The sequence below is a fragment of the Octopus sinensis genome, linkage group LG5 (assembly GCF_006345805.1).
Source record: "Octopus sinensis linkage group LG5, ASM634580v1, whole genome shotgun sequence".
NCBI classification, from domain to species: domain Eukaryota; kingdom Metazoa; phylum Mollusca; class Cephalopoda; order Octopoda; family Octopodidae; genus Octopus; species Octopus sinensis.
This window is the reverse complement of record NC_043001.1, coordinates 26309091-26330381: the sequence shown is the minus strand read 5'-3', so window position 1 is coordinate 26330381 and position 21291 is coordinate 26309091. Positions and strand designations below refer to the sequence as shown.

The 21291-nt window shown below is 34.6% G+C and overlaps 1 protein-coding gene across 2 annotated transcripts in view; it reads left to right on the top strand.

The window, feature by feature from the left end:
• LOC115211608 overlaps nt 1–21291 on the top strand; it is a 481864-nt gene that overhangs the window by 107747 nt on the left and 352826 nt on the right. Inside the window, exon 2 of one of the 2 annotated variants that reach the window (XM_036503259.1) lies at nt 11749–11827. In XM_036503259.1, the coding sequence (XP_036359152.1) occupies nt 11768–11827 (60 nt within the window). In that variant the 5' untranslated portion in view covers nt 11749–11767. The remainder of the gene's footprint in view (nt 1–11748; nt 11828–21291) is intronic. The other variant, XM_029780201.2, reaches the window with a different exon arrangement.

Here is a 21291-nt window from a genome sequence, read left to right as displayed (position 1 = left end):
AGTGCATTCTATATATGTCATTTAATGAACAACAAAGTTTTCTTTGAAATATGTCGAGTACAAGTAGTTTCCATCTATCATGCATCATTCATTTCCATTACATCTTCATTCCAATGTAGCTTTCTACATTTTAATACCCAGCTGTTTCTTTGACTGACTTGTGCTTAGCTTAAAGTTGAAAATTGTGTGTATATATATATATATATATATATATATATATATATATATATATCCAAAAGATTGCTCAAAGTCCATTCCTCCTCAGTAGGTGTAGACAAAAGACTCTTGATGGCAGCTGAAGTCATGTATGACAAGACTAAAAATAAGGTTAGTTTTACTGTTATGTAAAATATAAAGCATATAGTGAAATGGATTGCTATGAAAATCATTTTTAGCTCCCACCTTTTCATCAGGTTTTTCTGTATCCTTTGTAGAAGGATTTACTTAGTGCTCTTAAAAGAGTGTCTGTAACCAAATGATTTTATTGGATCTATGGCTAGCAAGAGGTTTGAAATATATTAGGGGGAATCTTGAGCTTTTGAAATCTGTATTAACCCTTTAGTATTTAAACCGGCCATATCCGGCCAAAATAGCTAATCTGTTTTATGTTCAAACTGACCAGATCCAGGCTCTCACACCTACCCCACAATATTATTCTATATTAAGTAATTACACCATCAAGATCTTGAAGATATGAGATAATGCATGATTAATTCAAATCAATGGGAATCAATAGGCATTATGTTTGATAGAATAATCTGGACACTAAAGGGTTAAAGAGTTATAGCTATAATTAGGTGTAAATTAAATGCAAGGGGTCTGATAAAAAAAGAGAAAAACAATTGTCCAAGTGCACAAAAGTACTAGTGCACTTGATACTGCAAATAACCAAAGACCAAAGTAGGTAACTAATGACCTCTTTTAAGTAGATGACAATTGAGCCCCGGAGATTGGACACTAATTGCCCAGGGAGATGGGAATGAAATCTGTTGAACTTTATAAAAAAAAATAGCTGGAAGAGGACTTCATTGGGCTGGACATGAAATGTAAATTATTGTCATGTAATGGAGAGTAACCTAGCCAGTGCAGAACAAACTGGAAAAAGTTAAATTTCATGAAAGAAGTGATGTAGAGTATGAGAACTTGATGTCTGCTATTGTGCAGACACATTCAGCCTAGGAAAACTAGGGAGGTTGTAGTGATGGTGTTACTGACATGGATAAAATTCCGTCATTACTTGACAAATATCCTTCTAACTTTATGTTTGCAATTGTTTAATTATAAAAAGTGAGATATTTGACATTTTGAAAATTCATTGCATACAAAAGAGATGTCAACATATAATAGGGTATGTGGAATTTATCTACAGTAATATACCCACACACTAATTGCTTTGTACATTATCTGCTGCCTACTTGAACCCAATGTTTTTATTCATAATTACTATTTCAAAATTGCTGTCACATTTTAATATTATAGAAGAGGAAGGTGTAATATCTTTTTCATTTGTTTATTTACTGAAACAAATACATGGGTTTTTTTTTTAGTTGCTTCAGGGAGACTTTTCTCAATAATAATTATTATTTCTCCTGTCTTTTTTTTCTTCTTTTTCACAGCCTTATTTCATAGACCTTAAAGTTAAAAAGAATTCACTTCAACTGTTAGCTGATTGTCAGTTACGTATTGGTAGTTCAGGAAAACACACAATATATTAAAATATTTTTAACAAAAAACAAAAAAAAAACCCCAAAAAACCCCAAAAAACAAAAACAAAAACAAAACACCACACACACAACTTTAGTCTAATTGCCATTATTATCCTTTTTATCATCAATTTTTCTGTATTGGCATGGCACTGTTCTAAGAACCTTATAATGTAAGAAAAAGAAGGCAATCTGAAGAAGTTTGTTGTATTTATTTTTTCTAATTAAATTGATTATCTATTAAAATTAGTTTATTTATTAAAAAGCTGCTTTTTTTAAATTGGAAATAAATGTAGAATTTTTCCATTTTATAAGCATTGTTTGTATTTTTTTTATCTTCTTACCACAAATGCCAACTGCTTTTGGCAGAATAGCTCCATTAAAAATACATGGAATTGCCAGAAACAGAACTAATGGAGCAAAAGCTTTTCAATATTTTACTTTGAATTTTCCTGTAACTCCTTTTTTATCTCTCTTCTTTGAATCATTTCTGTAGGGCATATTCACTTTACAGGAATCATTCATTAATGAGTTCCTTTGAATTTTGATTAAGATTTCTGTATCCATTCCCGTGTATTAACAGAAGTATTCAATTGCGAAACTTTCAGTTCAATTACACAACTTCTTTATGCAGTGCCTTACCACATACACATATGTTAGTTGCTTTGAGTTTTATATACTACTAGCTGGCTCTGTGCCATCAAAAATGATGGCCAATTGTAGTATTTTATACATAAATATGGAGGGTAAATCAAATTAATACACTTGCCAGTACTTCCCTTGTACACATGCACATAAACACATATACTCACATGGAGTTGAAATGCTGTTTGATTTTTCTTTTCAGCATTGAATGTTCACCATCCCACCATTTTGCCATCACCCCTTTCTTCCTTATTCATCTATCACCCCTTCCTTTCTAATTCATATGTTGTGATGGAGAAAAACACAAGAGTATTATTATAGTAGAAGATGCTTTGTGCCTTATGTATGGTGTTCAATATATGTGCTTCTACATGAAAGAGTATATTTGATGATGTGATTGTAATTTTAGGAAGTGTCTAAAATTGATATTTGTCTTGAATTCCAATTTTGATTTTTAGAATATGATAATATTGGTAGTGTCTAAAAGATATTGCTGTGCATTATCAATCAATCAATCAATTGATCTTATGCAAAAGCTATCAAGGCTATAATGTCCTGATTTTCTTGAACAAATGTATCCATGAATGGGTGATTGGTTCTATTGACTATTGTTGAATATAGAAAAGTTTCGTTTTTGTTATGTTACTCTCAAGAACAAGATAACACATTTATTCATACTAATTTAATCTTTAGACTTTTAATCCATCATTGTCAATATAAATCTTCTTAAAAACTATTGTATCACTTTATGTGAACATTAAAATGTTGGAAGTGATGAAGATTGGAAGACGTGTGTGTATATGTGTGTGTGTGTGTGTGTGCGTGCGTGGTTGGTGTTAGGAAGGTCATCCAGCTATAGAAACCATGCCAAATCAGACTGGAACCTGGTGCAGCTCCCTGGCTTACCAGTTCCTGTCAAAAGCCATCTAACCCATGCCAGCATGGAAAGTGGACATTAAATGATGATGATGATGATGATGATATATTATTCTTAAACAGGAATGTTGTTGACAGTGAATTTGAAGTTTTGGCCTGCTAAACCATCATGTTTGTGTGTGCATACATTTGGGTTTCTCACCCATTTGAGAAACATTTGGAGTTTCTCACTCTTTGTCAAATCTACAGCCTGCTACCTTCCCCACTTCTTTGTTACTCTCTCATCATTCATACCCCTATCTCTCATCTCACTACCACCTGGCTCCCTGTCACTCTCTCTGTAAAATCGCTAGCAAAAGAACAGAGACATTGGGTCAAAATGACCCGTTAGTCTTGTTAAGGAGATAAGCTCTCTAAGGTTGGTGGCACAATAAAATGGACTCAGTACACTCTGATAGAAAGGGAATTTAGTCAAAAATGAAATGTATGAGCAAAGCCTGGTCCTCTGACCTATCTAGGAGAGTAGTAACTCTAAGTAAGCACTGATTTGGACCATGGTGACATGTTTAACCCTTTTGATTCTGTATTTATTTTGAGATGCTCTGTGTTTCTTTCAATTATTTTAAATATAACAAAGAATTTACTAAAATAACTTAATTATCATTAAGCTAGTGTTAAGAACGTAAATTGTGACTAAGGTTTGGTGGAAGATTTTAATTCAAAACTTATATCAAAACAAGACATTTTACCACAGAGCCAGAGCCGTTTTTGGCCGGGTTAGTAACAAAAGGGTTAACTCATATCATTTGGGAAAGTAGATATAAAACGAAGATGATGATGATGATGATTTATACCTATTCTTGCTAGACTTTATTCATTTCTAATATTTAATATTTTTGCTTGAAACATATTTTGACATAAAGACATAAATACTTCAGTAAGCCTATTAAAATTGAACTTCATTTAAACAACTTTACATGCCCTGTAGTTATTTTCATCTTTATAAATTCTCAAGCGGTATGTTTCAGATTAATGAAGCTGAGATAAAATGATGCAAAATCAAAATCTTCCAAATTCAGATTTATAGAATAGCAGAATTTGTTTTTTTTAAGTCATTTATTATTTTTAAAATGATTAAAGTATTATGTAAATATGTAATGGTATTTATCATTTGCTAGTGATAAAAATCTTTAGTAATAACTTAGCACTTAAAAACTTATAAAACCAAACTTCATTAAGCTAAATACAAAACAAGTTGTATATATCTTTTATAATATAACATTTTTTAAAGTTTTGCAATTCTTAAGTATGCTTTTATTTAAAAAAAAAAAAGTATTTTTTATTCTTTTTACTCTTTTACTTGTTTCAGTCATTTGACTGTGGCCATGCTGGAGCACCGCCCTTAGTTGAGCAAATCGACCCCAGGACTTATTCTTTGTAAGCCTAGTACTTATTCTATCGGTCTCTTTTGCCGAACCGCTAAGTTATGGGGACATAAACACACTACCATCGGTTGTCAAGCGATGTTGGGGGGACAAACGCATAAACACACACACACACACATATATATATACGACGGGCTTCTTTCAGTTTCCGTCTACCAAATCCACTCACAAGGCTTTGGTCAGCCCGAGGCTCTAGTAGAAGACACTTGCTAAAGGTGTCACACAGTAGGAATGAACCCGGAACCATGTAGTTGGTAAGCAAGCTACTTACCACATGGTCACTCCTGCGCCTTATACCTATTTTCCAGTATACAAGTTGTTGTAGTACATAATGGAAACATTCAAACATTGTCACTGTCTTTCCAAATCCTGCTGCATTTCACATAGAATTTTTGGTCCTCCTAAGTCATCTTCATGCATAAGTTGACTGATTTATCATTTTTTGGGGGCTGTAAATTTTGGTTTCAGACATTTGACTTGTATGTCCAAAAATACATAATTACATTTTTGTTTTGAAACAGTGACTTTGTTACTTGATAATAAAAAATAAACAGAAACATTACTTTTTTGGTTGGGGAGCAAACTTATGGCTAGTTGATATGTAAAATAATGGAATTCTGTAAATATTTCTTTCGATTAGTTAAGACTACTTAGTTTGAACACATCCATTGATCCCTCATGCACACATGAGCTTCCTATACTTAGTTCAAGAACATAAGGATTGAACCAAAAGTATTAAATTTTCTTCTTTTTTTTTTCATTCCAATTTAGTTCCAATCCTGCCTAAGTTCACTTCACTTTACCTGGAATTAATTCATCATCATCATCATCATCATCGTTTAAAGTCTGTTTTCCATGCTAGCATGGGTTGGACAGTTCGACTGGGGTCTGGGAAGCCAGAAGGCTGCACCAGGCTCCAGTCTGATCTGGCAGTGTTTCTACAGCTGGATGCCCTTCCTAACACCAACCACTCTGTGAGTGTAGTGGGTGCTTTTTATGTGCCACCGGCACAGATGCCAGGCGAGGCTGGCAACGGCCACAATCGGTTGGTGCCTTTTACATGCCACCGGCACGGAAGCCAGTCAAGGCAGCGCTGGCATCGGCCACGTTCAGATGGTGCTTTTTATGTGCCACCAGCACAGGGATCACAACTACAATTTCCAATGATTTTTGATGTTGATGTACTTGACTCAATAGGTCTCCTAAAGCACAGGGTCAAAATGGTGTTTCTTTACTTGCCACCTGCACAGGAGTCAGTCCGGCAGCACTGGCAACTGCTGGGTTCCAGTAATTCTATTTACTATTTTATTGCTCTACAAAAATTGACTTTGTGTCAAAATGCCTAATATTTAATATTTGTTATTCAAGTGATATTTTCCAAGAATATCTATTTATATTTACACTAATTCAATTGGTTCAATCTCCAATCATCATTAGATTCTTTATTCCAGAATATATCCATTCATCACAAGCTGGAGTCAAATTAGAAACCTTTAATTAGAAATGAAAAGCACTGATGTCTTTAATTTTATGTCTAATTAACCTCTAAGGAGTGTATGTCCTATAGTATTTATTATTTTGATCAGATATCTCTTCCAGTATTTTATTTCTAGATTAGTGCATTGTCTCAGACAATTTAAGCTAGGAACCCTTATAAGGGTAACTATTACTTTTAGTTTAGAAATAATGGTTTCTAGTTCATTTTCATCTCTCATTGTCAGTTGGTGTCACAAGTATACATGAGTATACATGGGCCCACACCAGCCCCAAATTATTATTCTTTATTTCCAAATTAAGGGCAATGGTTAATTAAATTTATCTTTCAGTAATGTCACCAAGAGTAACAAAGGATATAAGAAATGTATCTAGAATATTTGTCAAAGAGAAATTATGTGACTCCTAAAGGTCAGAATAGTAGAATATCAGAAAGCCTTAATGAGAGAAAAAACATAAAAATCAGGAAATGGTTAAATATATGTGGTATGAGAAATAAAATCATATGCTGCTATGGAAGGAAATTTCCATAAAGAACAAATAACCACACTGGAAAACTAGAAAAATCAAAAAAGCAATACATATAACGATTGCTGGTGACTGACCTAGTAGCTCCAACATTGATATAAGGTCAATATAATTGTTATTAGTGAAAAATAAATCTAAAAATACCTAAAATTACAATATTAATAATAATAATAATAATAATGGTTTGAAGTCATTTTGGGGAGGGGATATGTTGATTACATCGACCCCCAGTGTTTCACTGGTACTTAATTTACCGACCCCAAAAGGATGAAAAGCAAAGTAGATCTCAGCGGAATTTTGAACTCAGAATGTAGCAATGGATGAAATACTGCTAAACATTTTGTCCAGTGTGCTAACGATTCTGACAGCTTGCCACAATAATAATAATAATAATAATAATAATGATGTTATTCATGTTATTGTTGTCCTTACTGTTACTCCAGCTAGGGGTGGTGTTGTCGCTGGTTCTAGTGTTGGGGTTTGTGATCTTGCTATCTTTCATTCTGTTGACCTTCTCTCTGTCTACATAGACTAAACAGAACAGTAGGAAACATGTGGGGTGGAGGGTCGCTGAAGAGGTTACAGGTGTGTGACAAAAAAGATTTCCAGACAATGGACATAAAATAAGAACAATAACAAACAAATAATGTTATTATTTGCTATAAACGTGAAGGATGAGGGCTATCGCAGTGACTGACAAATTATAAAATGATGAGGCTTTATGCAGAATTAACCATGATAAAAAAACACATGGAAATCAGCACTTTGCAAAAAGAATAAAATAAGATATCCCAATAGGAGGACAGCCATCCAGAGCCAATTAAGGAATCTCACTGATCCAGGATTTGCCACTCTTGCTCATCACCTCTCTCCCTCTCTCTGCCCTCATCTTCCTGTCTGTGAGGCACTTAAAGAACCTGATGAGGGTTTGGCTGTGGAGGAAAGTATCTCTTCTTTCACTGATCCCACTAAACGGAGGAAAGCTGCCTGCTCTTTCTGGATAGCTACATCCATCCAACACATGACAACATTTATTCAATATAATTAACTCTACAAATCAGCTATAACTGAATGTTGAACAACTGCATGCAGAATAGTTTCATTACACTTTGTGCATCTCAGACAAATTCAGCTGATATCACTATCAGGTGCAGGAGTGGCTGTGTGGTAAGTAGCTTGCTAGCCAACCACATGGTTCCGGGTTCAGTCCCACTGCATTGTATCTTGGGCAAGTGTCTTCTGCTATAGCCTCGGGTCGACCAAAGCCTTGTGAGTGGATTTGGTAGACGGAAACTGAAAGAAGCCTGTCGTATATATATATATATATATGTATGTGTGTGTATATGTTTGTGTGTCTGTGTTTGTCCCTCTAGCATTGCTTGACAACCGGTGCTGGTGTGTTTACGTCCCCGTCACTTAGTGGTTCGGCAAAAGAGACCAATAGAATAAGTACTGGGCTTACAAAGAATGAGTCCCGGGGTCGATTTGCTCGACCAAAGGCAGTACTCCAGCATGGCCGCAGTCAAATGACTGAAACAAGTAAAAAAGTAAAAAGAGAGAGTATGCCTGTAGATCTTAACCTGAACATATAACACTGCCAGGCTAGAGATTTCAGGAAGTTGTCCATAATCTCCAAGCTGAAAGTCCCCAGAATAGGTTGCACGTTGATGTTGATCACCACCTGTAATTCCATGATTTTTACAACTACAATTTCTCATGCTTATCATGCAACATGAAAATGGCCACATGACAGTTTCAAGGAACAGATTGGATAGAAAATTTTTTTAAAAATTTGTGTAAAGAAAACTTTTAGAACAAAACTACTGTGAATGCATCTGTAAATGGTTGTCTCTGTGTCATAGAATATAAACAGTGAACCCAGGTGGAGGAGTATATATTTCTTTACTACCCACAAGGGGCTAAACACAGAGGGGACAAACAAGGACAGACAAACGGATTAAGTCGATTACATTGCCCCCAGTGTGTAACTGGTACTTAATTTATTGACCCCGAAAGGATGAAAGGCAAAGTCGACCTCGGTGGAATTTGAACTCAGAACGTAGCGGCAGACGAAATACCACTAAGCATTTTGCCCGGCGTACTAATGATTCTGCCAGCTCGCCGCCTTCAGGTGGAGGAGTATAGTTAAAGAAAAGAGCAAAAATGGAAGAGAACATAGTTGATAGATACTACTGTGGAGTGCATTATACCTTTGAATGAATAGATTTCTTGTCAATTCAGTTGACCTTATTTACTCTGTTAGTTAAGCCATTTGTTTAAATGCACTCATACTGTTGTAAAACCAATTTTACTTTTCATTAATTTACAATTGACTTTTCAAGATGATTATGTGAAAACAATAACATTCTTGTTTTTGGATTTCACTGATTTGACATAACTACAAAGTTGCTCTTTTAAATCCCATTCTCTTTGTCTTAAAGACTTAACAATGTTTATAGGGAAGACTACTGTTTAAAGTCCACTGTGTGAATATGGACTTTAGTGCATGTTGCTCATTATATTGTCTGAGATTTAAAATGTTCCTTGATTGACATTTTGAAGCATTTAAGTAGCAGAATGTATGTTTCTTATGTTTATCCAATTTATATAATCTTACTTTAATTTGTGTAATTGATTGTTTCACAAATGAACTTTAAGCATTTTCATTTGCTATGTTTAAATCTTTGTATATATATATATATATATATATATATTATATATATATATATATATATAGAGAGAGAGAGAGAGAGAGAGAGAGAGAGAGAGAGATACACACACACACACATACACACAGTCATGCATGTGTGTGTTTGTTTGGAACTATGTATGCATACGCCTACATTCTTATACATGCTTGTACACGTTGATGAGGAGATGCAATGAAGAACTGAAGGCTTTTCCCATATATTTTGTCAAAATTGTTTGCTGCCTTTCTGAAAGGTCAGTGATTTGAGACTACATAGTTATCTCATGAATGCTTTTCAATTTTTGACTCCTGCTCTTTTCTCTGTCTGTCTCTGTCTCTCTCTCTCTCTCTCTCTCTCACACACACACACATACACACGCGCGCGCACACATACACATGCGCGCGCACACACACCCTCACTCTCCTTTTTTTCCCTTTCTGTCTTCTTTTATCACATGAAATAAACAATTATTTGCTGTTCTAACTGAAGTTAATTATGAAAGCTAACCTTTAAAGTGTGTCAAGAACATGTGATATAAATTGCTTATTTTTATTTTAATGTGCAGTTTTTGTGACACTATCTATACCACAGTCTTTTAACATTATTGCTGCTGCATTATATCTAATGCTGATCTGTGTGTGTGTGTGTGTGTGTGTGTGCATATATTATATATATATATAAGATAAACTTAAGTGTGTGTGTGTGTGTGTATATATATATATACACTTATCCATCTTTTAGTTGTCATGACTGCTGCTATAACAGCACTCTTCACATTTATATTGATCTATATTACTCCTTTTATTTATTTATTTAGTGTTTTTATTATTATTATTATTATTATTATTATTATTATTATATTATTATTATTATTATTATTATTATTATCATTATTCAGGTTGATATATTTAGATTCTTCTGATTCCCCATTGTTATCATATAATTGTGTCTATGAAACAGGACAAAACTGCAACCACTTGGTGGCTTCACCACATGAGTCAACTTCAGGTTAGAGTGCAAAGGTTTGAGTTGTAGATTTATTGGGATGATTTTGCTGCATTACGGCTTCGGCTTCGTTTGAATATTTGTAAATCCTAGACTATATTAATAGCTTTATCTCGCTTAATATAAAGTATGACTGCATTTTACTAGGGATTTAGATGTCTGTTAGGAAAACAGCTAAGTAGCATTTACTTATAATCTTGTTGAATGTTGTTGCTTGATAAGTCTATTATTGATAGTCTTACACTTATTAAGGAATTAATTTAATTCTCTAGTGAATTTGGCTTGCAAGATTCTCATGAATAATCTTTTTTAAGAAAAAAATTAAGGTTATTTTCTTTATATTGACTGAATAGTATCAGCTCATAAAGATACTGTAAATTTATTGAAGCCATTATCATCACCATTCTTATTTATCTTTTTTTTATACTGTTCTGCACTGAGATGAGTCAGCATCTTTATACATACTAATGAGCTGAGCTGATGATATTTAGTGATTCAAAACATTTTCTTTCATAGATATCGTTATTAACACCATTGTTATTTATATGACTAAATTACAATAAAATAAATAAGTTAATAAAATACATAAATGTAACTACAAAGTCACATAGGACAGATCTTTTTGCTTTGTATTCTGTCCTAAACTCATTCATACTATAAATAGTGAGATTTTGCTGTTACATAAGCAGATCAAGTAACTACACTGAAAAGGCTTCTCACATGAGAATGTCGATCGCTGGGTTTTGAGATTAACGTTTAGCATTGAAGTTGGTTCTGTTGAGTAAGTTAGAGTTAAATCTACTCCTGTAGAAGATGTTAGTCTATCACAGATATATTTTCCCAAGAGGCCTAGAACATATTTTTCCACCTATTAAACTGAAGTAGAAAACAAAACAATGTAATTTATGAACTCTTGAACCACTTACTAAAAATCATATCCACCGTGTTTTTAGTTTTAAAATACAGAATAGAATTCATTTGGACACGGAATTTTCTATCTTCAGAAATGCTTCCTGTCACTAATAATTTTGATTCCAACCTTAACTATATCCTCTAATCTTTGATTTTATTTTGTTTCATTAAGTATTTTCATTTATGTATTTTCTATTCTTTCTTTTTATTTTATTTATTTTTTTTTGCAAGGAGATTTGTAGCCAAAATATACTTTTGTTTCTACAAGCAATATTACAAGTCATTCATTTTATTTTGGCAATTGATCAAGAATTGCAAAAATAAATGTTTATACTTTGAACTGATTTCCATTTAGATATATGTTTACTGATGTTAACTTCAAAACTTTAGCATAAATTATATGTTTGGGAAGCAATTATATTGAATTAACAATTATTGTTATGTTTGTTATAGATCGGTCAAGTTGAATATGGATGAGTCTGGCCTCATCTATGGAACTAATTGCCTTGAAAATGATATTCAACCACAGGTAAGTTTTATTTTAAGTAAAAACTGAAAAAACAAACTCAAAATTTAACTAAAAGCTATTATCAGGATATAATGCATATTTCTTACACTCTCTCACTTTACAGCAACAGATTTAACTGTCTAGATGCCTGAGATTGGTTTGTTGTTAAGATTATGATTTTCTGGTCTTAGAAATATATATTTTTAAATGTATGTATTACAATATTTATATCAAGACTATATTTTGATTTTATTTCTGTTTTCTATTTCTGGATATGTATATAACCAGAGACTGGATTTGAACTAAACATTTTATTTCTAAAAGGCAGTGCAACAGCCAGTGATTTAGTGGATACGAGTATTTCTAGCCTTACTTTCAAAATAAAGGTTCTTAGTTCAAATTCAGTTGGAATCACGGTTGTAACTAGAAATAAAACATTTGATAAGAACCAGAGATTGAATCAATTAAAATGTCATATAGCTACATAGTGTAAATAGTACACACATACATTCTAAAGATGAGGTTTGTTTAGAAAATTATGTTAATTGTTGTTAACATGATTAGTCACTCAATTGGTTTTTATCAGGCAAGTTGAATAAACAATTCTCTTTTGATGGACATCAGAAGTAAATTATTTACCTTTCTTGGAAGAATTTTGTTTCAATACTACAGAAAATTCTCTTTTGAAGCTATAGCTGTTTATAGTTATTTAAGAAAATTTTTGCTTCTTGCCTCAAGACACAGCATAATATATTGGTTGTTGAATATTTCTAATGTTTTGGGAAGTAAACGTTCACTTTTTACTCAGACAGACTTATTAGATTGGTAAATAGTAAAATATTTTCCAAAACATTCGAGCGAGGTCGTTGCCAATGCCGCTGGACTGGCTCCTGTGCAGGTGGCACATAAAAAGCACCATTTGAGTGTGGCCGTTGCCAGTACTGCCTGACTGGCCCTCATGCCGGTGGCACTTAAAAGCACCCACTACACTCTCAGAATGGTTGGCGTTAGGAAGGGCATCCAGCTGTAGAAACTCTGCCTGATCAGATTGGAGTCTGGTGCAGCTATTTGGTTTGCCAGCCCTCAGTCAAAATCGTCCAACCCATGCTAGCATGGAAAGCGGACATCAAACGATGATGATGATGATGATGATGATTCATTGTTGAATATTGTAATTCATTAAAAAAAAAAGCACATAGAAAAATCACATGTAACTTATCTACCTACACTTGCTCTGGCAACATGCATTAACACACACACACATATACAAATACATGCATGTATGCACACACATACAACAGCAAGTTATTATGCAGTATATAGATATATCAAGGTTGTCAACAAATATATGTTAACGGTGCCATGCATTTTAAGCATGACTGTTTAAGCAGAATTTGATTCTGCTATGAAACAAAAGCACCTGTGATGATATGCTGTCCCATGAATTTCTGTTTACATGCCTTCCATGTGTGCAAACCATGTATGTACAATTCTTTATTGGTTGGCTGTAATCCTAATTCTCATCAGATGCTGCTTATATATCATCAGTCAATCAAGGGTGATAATTTAAAAGCTCAAGTAGTTGTGTGTGTTCCAGGCAAAGGTTAGAGAAACATAATGTCGCTATGATATCTATGTTTCTGTGGCTTTGCTCGATGGTATTGGCAATGATTAGAATTATTTCAGCTAAATGTTTTTATTCTTTTTAAATGTAACTGCAAGCAAAGTCATGAACAGTAATCACATAAGGCAACATCCAATACATCATCATCATCATAGTTTAACGTCCGTTTTCCTTGCTAGCATGGGTTGGATGGTTTGACTAAGTCTGGGAAGCCAGGAGGCTGCACCAGGCTCCAATTTGATCTGGCAGTGTTTCTATAGCTTGATGCCCTTCCTAACACCAATCACTCCGTGTGTGTAGTGGGTGCTTTTTACGTGCCACCGACACAGGTGCCAGGCGAGGCTGGCAATGGCCACGATTGGTCGGTGCTTTTTATGTGCCACCGGATGCGCTATTTACGTGCCACCAGCACTGGTATCACAACTACAATTTCCATTGATTTTTTGATCGATTTCATGTAAAGGTTAAAGGCTGAAACCAAATTATTATAAACACAAGGGTGGGATGGAGTGTTGGCAGGGAACTTACCTACTACTGTGAATTTATGTGCATATCAGTATATCAGTACTTAAAATAAAACCCCTTTTATAAAAGCATACATTTTCTGGATATTTTTTGCTCTGATTTTGTTACTGTGTCTAAATATGTAACTAGATATATTCTGAGAGTCATCAATTGTCATGCAATACCTTCACAAAAGGTGGTAGAGTGGCTGTGTAGTAAGTAGCTTGCTTATCAGCCACATAGTTCTGGGTTCAGTCCCACTGCGTGGCATCTTGGGCAACAGTCTTCTACTAGAGCCTCGGCTGACCAAAGCCTTGTGAGTGGATTTGGTAGATGGAAACTGAAAGAAGCCCGTCGTATATATGTATATATATGTATGTGTATGTGTTTGTGTGTCTGTGTTTGTCCCCACCCCCAACATCACTTGACAACTGATGCTGGTGTGTTTACGTCCCCATAACTTAGCGGTTCGGCAAAAGAGGCCGATAGAATAAGTACTAGGCTTACAAAGAATAAGTCATGGGGTCGATTTGCTTGACTAAAGGCAGTGCTCCAGCATGGCCACAGTCAAATGACTGAAACAAGTAAAAGAGTAAAAGAGAGTTGCATGAAATAAGAAATAGATTCCAAACATTATAAGAACAGTTTTATTACTCATTATACAGATTGCTAAAGCAGCATGAATTGAACAGAGAAACTGTTTTAATTAAAGAAAGGAATAGAATATGGAACAAAGGTGTATCTTATAGAAGAAATAATTGTATGGACAGAAACTGCAAAATTAAGTGTTTTGGTTGGAAGCACTCCGTCGGTTACGACGATGAGGGTTCCGGTTGATCCGAATCAACGGAACAGCCTGCTCGTGAAATTAACGTGTAAGTGGCTGAGCACTCCACAGACACGTGCACCCTTAACGTAGTTCTCGGGGATATTCAGCGTGACACAGAGAGTGACAAGGCCGGCCCCTTGAAATACAGGTACAACAGAAACAGGAAGTAAGAGTGAGAGAAAGTTGTGGTGAAAGAGTACAGCAGGGATCACCACCATCCCCTGCCGGAGCCTCGTGGAGCTTTTAGGTGTTTTCGCTCAATAAACACTCACAACGCCCGGTCTGGGAATCGAAACCGCGATCGTATGACCACGAGTCCGCTGCCCTAACCACTGGACCATTGCGCCTCCACTGTAAAATTAAGTAATATGAAACTGAATGTGAACAGGTGTCATTGAGTAAGTCTGGAGAGAATAAAGTTCAGTCAACTTAGGTTGATGGGTTCAATAGGAGTGATATTTGTAAATCAGAGTCTTTTGGGAATGTTCCACAAAAATCTTTGGAAATAACTTCATGATTCCTTGCAGAGGCTTCAGATGACAAAAGGGTGTAAACTCAATATTGACACTAGGAGTTATTGTATTGAAATAAGTCAGCATTTCTGGGAAAATTGAGAGCAAGGCAGCTGCTACAGAGTGGAGTGGTGTCATATTGCCGTCTCCAAATTTTTAGAGAAGAAATTGTGAAATATGCAGTTTTTTTCCAAGAGCATAAATAGAACTGATGTTGTGAAATAATAGCTACATCTGGGTATTGAAACCTGATCATAAACTCGGTACACAGTGACCTTACTCATAATGTTCTTAAATTTTTGAGAGACTATACTTTACACAAGTTCTCTCTCTCTCTCTCTCCTCTCTCTCTCTCTCTCTCTCTCCTCTCTCTCTCTCTCTCTCTATATATATATATATATATATATATATATATATTATATATATATATATAGAGAGAGAGAGAGTTACCATTGCAGTAGATTGGTGGAATCGTTAGAGCATTGAACAGGATGTCTTATGGTTGTTCTTCTGGCTCACTGAGTTCTGAAGGCAAGTCATGAAATGATACCGGGGCCAACCTATATCAGCTATACCATTCCCTTGGACAACATCAGCGTCACAATCTTTCTCACCAATCTCCCAAAACCTCTCTTGCCAACCTCCAACAATCTCTCCCTCCTCTAACTGACAGTTTTTCGTATTTTTTCATAACGGAAAATACCTTTTGTGGCAGTTATAACGAAATTCCTTTCTTATATAAGAGTAATAAGGCGTTTCAATAAAACATCTTAACCCCCCGGGAATTACCGGGTACACCAGCTAGTATATATATATATATATATATATATAATCAATATAGACAGCAATATGCAAAAAGGAAAACAATAATTGTCACTAAATAGAACTAGGGTGTTAGAAACACCTATATTGCTAGAAATAAGAGCTAGTATATATGTATACAATTATGTGCTTTTACTACAACATTAGAGCATTTTAGCTCTTATTTCTAGCAATTTAAGTGTTTCTAACCCCCTAGTCACATTTAGTGTGTGTGTGTGTGTGTGTGTATATATATATATATATATATATATATTTATATATATATACACATATGTATGTGTATACACAAACATGTGAATGTGTAAAGGCACATGGCTTAGTGGTTAGGGTGTTGCATTCACAATTGCAAGATGTGGCGCCTAGTTGCACCTGTACAGGCAATGTTGATTTGATGAAGGGAGTGAGCTTATGGCTACACAAACATTTGATCTCTATAAACAAGTCATCTGTGTGGTTGTTCAGTAAGAAATTGTCAAATCCTCAGACGTCATCTAACAATGGGTGAGTCCATTATGTGTATATATATATAAAATAAATATAAAGATATACTATTGACAATCCAATAATTTATTTGTATTGCAATATTACATTATATACTATGAATATAATATAACATAAGATAATATTACATAACATAAATAGTTATAAAAATCATGAAAGGCCAACAAATTGTTTTGACTTATATATATTTTTTCTGATGTACATAATCACAGTTCCCTTATATATAAAGTCACTTCAGGGTGTGGTGAATAAACTGTCGTTTAAATTACACAAAAATGAAAATAACACTGACATCTCATTTTAACACATATATTTACCAAAATTGCATAAAAATATCTGAAAATATTAAAGAGTAAATTTATTCAATAAAATCACCATTGGCTTCAACCACAGCCTCCAGACTTTGGAATCTCCTGCAACTCTTCTGGACTGTCTTCATGTTTAAGTTGGTAAATGCTGCCATAATCCTTGCCTTCATTTCATCTTTGATGTTACAAGGAGTTTTGTTGATCTCTCACTCAACTGCACCCCACGCATAATAATCAAGGGAGTTGCAGTCTGGGGAATTAGGTGGTCAGATGTTAGAGGTGATGTAGTCGCAGAAATTGTCTGACAGCCACGACTAGGTTCTCCTGCTTGTGTGGCATGGTGCTGAGTCCTGTTGCTAGACATAGGGTCTTCCAGTAGCCATCCTCTTCACGCAGGGCAGCACTACCTTCTCCAGGCACTTGATGTAGGCTTCTGTGTTGAGTCTTAGGCCATGTGAGACTCAATGTTGCCCATGATGTTGACTGCATGTTTGATTTTTGTCACTCTTGGCACATGTCCTCAGATTGACACCTGAACACTCTGAAATGTTCATATTGGAGCTTCAGGTGTGAATGCCAAGCAGTACAGCATGTCATTTTCAAATTTCTGACCAAGTGAATTGCATTATGGTGCTGTTTTTTTTTTTTTTACAGACAGTGCCCAACTGACCCTACTATACTGTGTAGTTGACAAAATCAAAAAGAGTGTGCATCTGCGAAATGAAAAATATAAAATGGCGACAATATACCCATCTCTCACACACACACACGCACACCACTTTCTCTCACAGATATCTTTTAGAGTCCTAGTGGTTATAGCATTATTTATTGATAGTGGTACAACAGGACATACTTAATATATTATCTTGCATATTAATCTACTTTTTCTTGATTTGAAGTGTCATAATTTTTCAAACTTGTCAATCTTATTCATCTACATTCTGGCTTATTTCATTGGAAAAAGGTCAATCTCATGTCTGTCTGCACCATTTATCATTTAAATAATTCACATTTCTTTTCATATTCAATGTTCATAAAGTCTTTTAAAACTGAATCTGCCAGCAGTGGATTTGCTTAACCCTTTCGTTACTGTATTTATTTTGAGATGCTCTGTGTTTCTTTCAATTATTTTAAATATAACAAAGAATTTAGTAAAATAACTTAATTATCATTCAGCTAGTGTTAGGAACGTAAATTGTGACTAAGGCTTGGTGGGATATTTTAATTCAAAACTTATGAAGCAGGACATTTTACCACAGAGCCAGAGCCGGTTTTGGCCGGGTTAGTAACAAAAGGGTTAAATTGCTATCCAACCGCCTTGAACTTCTGTCAGAAAAATATAAGCTAGTTCATAATTCTTGCTGGAAGCAGTTCTCGGAAGGAAAGATTGAGCCAAGTGTTTAATGCTGGCTTTGAAAGAGGTGAGATGCAATAGAGATAATGAGAAAGTGAGAGATGAACACACTGGACAGATTTGGACTAAAGTGGTCAATGGTTTGCAAGTTCAGAGGATCAGAATCTGTTATAACAGAAGACAAGACTAACATATCTGTGAAATTGCCTCGTGCTTATTAGCCTCTTAATTCATTTCAACAGAAGGCCATAATTCTCTTTGTATATTTTGGGGCTAAATAGTATGTAAATGTTAGTATAAAAACACTTATTACTAACCATAATTGGTTAAGCTTGTACAATATGAAGGTGAGCAGGGAAGCTACCAGTGTTGATATGGTAACCACAGTGGAATTTTTTTAAGCAGATTGCTAAAGATTCCAACATGATTGAGATGGCACTAACCCCATTTGAGTTTCAGGACTCAAACACCGAGTGATTTATGAAAGCATCTACAGCTGTTTACAAAGCTATTGCCTGCTTTGAAGAAAAGTAAAAATTAACTTTGCAGATATCTTGAGATAGATTTTTCAAAATGAGCTGACGAAAGACCAACAAGAAAAATTACAGTGTATGCACACAGGAGTTTATTACAGCCTTCAAAATTATTCCCAGCAGCTGTTCTTCATACTCAAAGGACATTCTATCTCCACCTTTATCATCTTTCAACTAAATCCCAGCAAGCAACATCAGTACCAGTAATCAAGACAGTGCCATGAATAAAGAAAGTATAGTAACAGTATAAATAGCTTTTTTTCTTATTATTTGTTGTTATTATTATTATTACTCTTATGCTATTTATATATTAAAATACTCTACAGAACTTGTAAAATATGTCGAATATTTTTGTAGTATCACTGTACCAAATGAAAATTTTATACAATGCCGTGTACAGTATTAAGTATCAACAGGAATAATGTCAAACATTTGGACTCACAAACCAACTCCAGGAACTTATCCCATTCATAAATAGGGGAGTGTCTGTATATAAATTTATGGCTTGCTTAAAACTACTGAAATTCCCAATGGAGCAAGGATAAGGGAAAACATGCAATGGAAATTATCATTATCTCTGAAATTGATTTTTCTATACTTATATTTTCTCATTTGAGAGCATTCCACTTGCTTTGCATATAAATGCTTACTAAATAATGTTCATAAGTATGTCAACACAATTATATGTACTTCTTAAATTAATATATAATTGTGTGTGTGTGTGTGTGTGGTGTGTGTGTGTGTGTGTGTGTGTGTGTGTGTGCGTGTGTATGTATATATATATATATATATATATATATTATCATCTTATAATCATCTCATAATGACTTTTATGACTCTTATTACTACCTCAGTCCATCTAAATGTATATATTTGTTGTTACCTGTCATAAAAAGCCTTTTTTTAAAATTTGTAATGTGCATTTTCGTTGATTTTGCATATTTTACCCTTACATTTCCACATGTATCTTATATTTTCTTTTTGTAACATATTTCTACTATATGTATATATATATATATTTGTTTATTTATTTTACACACACATATGTTATCAAGTTGAAGATAACTCCAAGATATTCTTGGAACAAATGTAAAAGAATGGTTTCTTGTCTTTTGCAGGTAGACTTGAAGTCTAAAAAAATGTTAGTAGGTTAGTAGCTAAGTAGCTAAGTGAATTGGGGCATGTAGATGTCCTACTCAAAATCACTTCAATATTTGAACTCTCAACACATAAGTAAACTAGCAATTCAATTTAACACCTGGATATTGTGTATGCAGCTGGATAGTCTATTTCTCTCTCCCCTACTTTCTCTCAGAAGTTTAACTTCTATTTAAAGAGAAATCTGTATGTATTTGAATAAGGGCATATATTAAAGAGTATATAATATTGATCAGTTTCCCTTAATACAAACATTAAATCTTAATTCCATACAATGTCACCATACCTTTTTCCAACGACCACATTCACTCTCACACGGATGCCAGTGAAATCTTTTCTGACTTAGAAGATAAAGAACTAATTTTTCTCCCTCTGTTCTTTAGGGGCTCTAAAATATCCTATTTTGCCACCAAGATTGATAACTCTTGTCTATGGTGGAATCATTGCTAACATGGTCTAATTTTATTTTAGCTATCAAAAGGCTTTGGTACGTTTGTCTTCTTTAATGTATTACATCTACTGTTATTTGCTTTTCAATTTTTGGGGTTGATGAAATAAAGTACTTGCCAAGTACTGGTGTCAGTAGTATGAAGTAGACCCCTCTCCCTAAAACTACTGGCCTTGTGCCAAAATTAGAAAGAGTTATTATTACTGGGTACAAGGTGGTGAGCTGCCAGACTCATTAGCACACCAAGCAAAATGCTTAGTGGTATTTCATCTGTCTTCGTGTTCTGAGTTCAAATTCTGATGAGGTCAACTTTGCCTTTCATCCCTTTGGAGGGATGGGGGGGGGGTCAACAAAATAAATACCAGTTGAATACTGGGGTTGATGTAACTGGCTTACTCCTCCCTTAAAACTACTGGTCCTGTGCTAAAATCTGAAACTGTTATTACTAGTTACAAGTACAACAGTCAGTTTCAGTCAGAAATGGGATGAGAGGAAGCTATCTTTGAAAGGTGGTAGGCAGAGGATGTAAATGCCAACATCAGCTTTATACTTATAAAGTTAGGGCATCTGCTATTCTGCTTCTTATACAAGGGTTGGTCCCAATTGTGAAAAGGTTTATCTGCTGCAATGCTCTTTGCACAGAAAGTTGGGATGCAGACATGCACAAAGGCTGTGAGTCGGTGTGATTCCCTCTCAACTCATCTCTTTGGTGGAGCTACCATCATGAGTCATATGGAGATGAAGACTGAACATCCAGCATCTGGATTAGTGACAAATATCAATGATGATGTTCTCAGGGAGATTCTGGGCATTGATGAAAACCAATTTGCACATCCTATTCAGGATGACTTTCATTTCAGAACTTATGATTTCTGAACTTCCCAAAATCTCT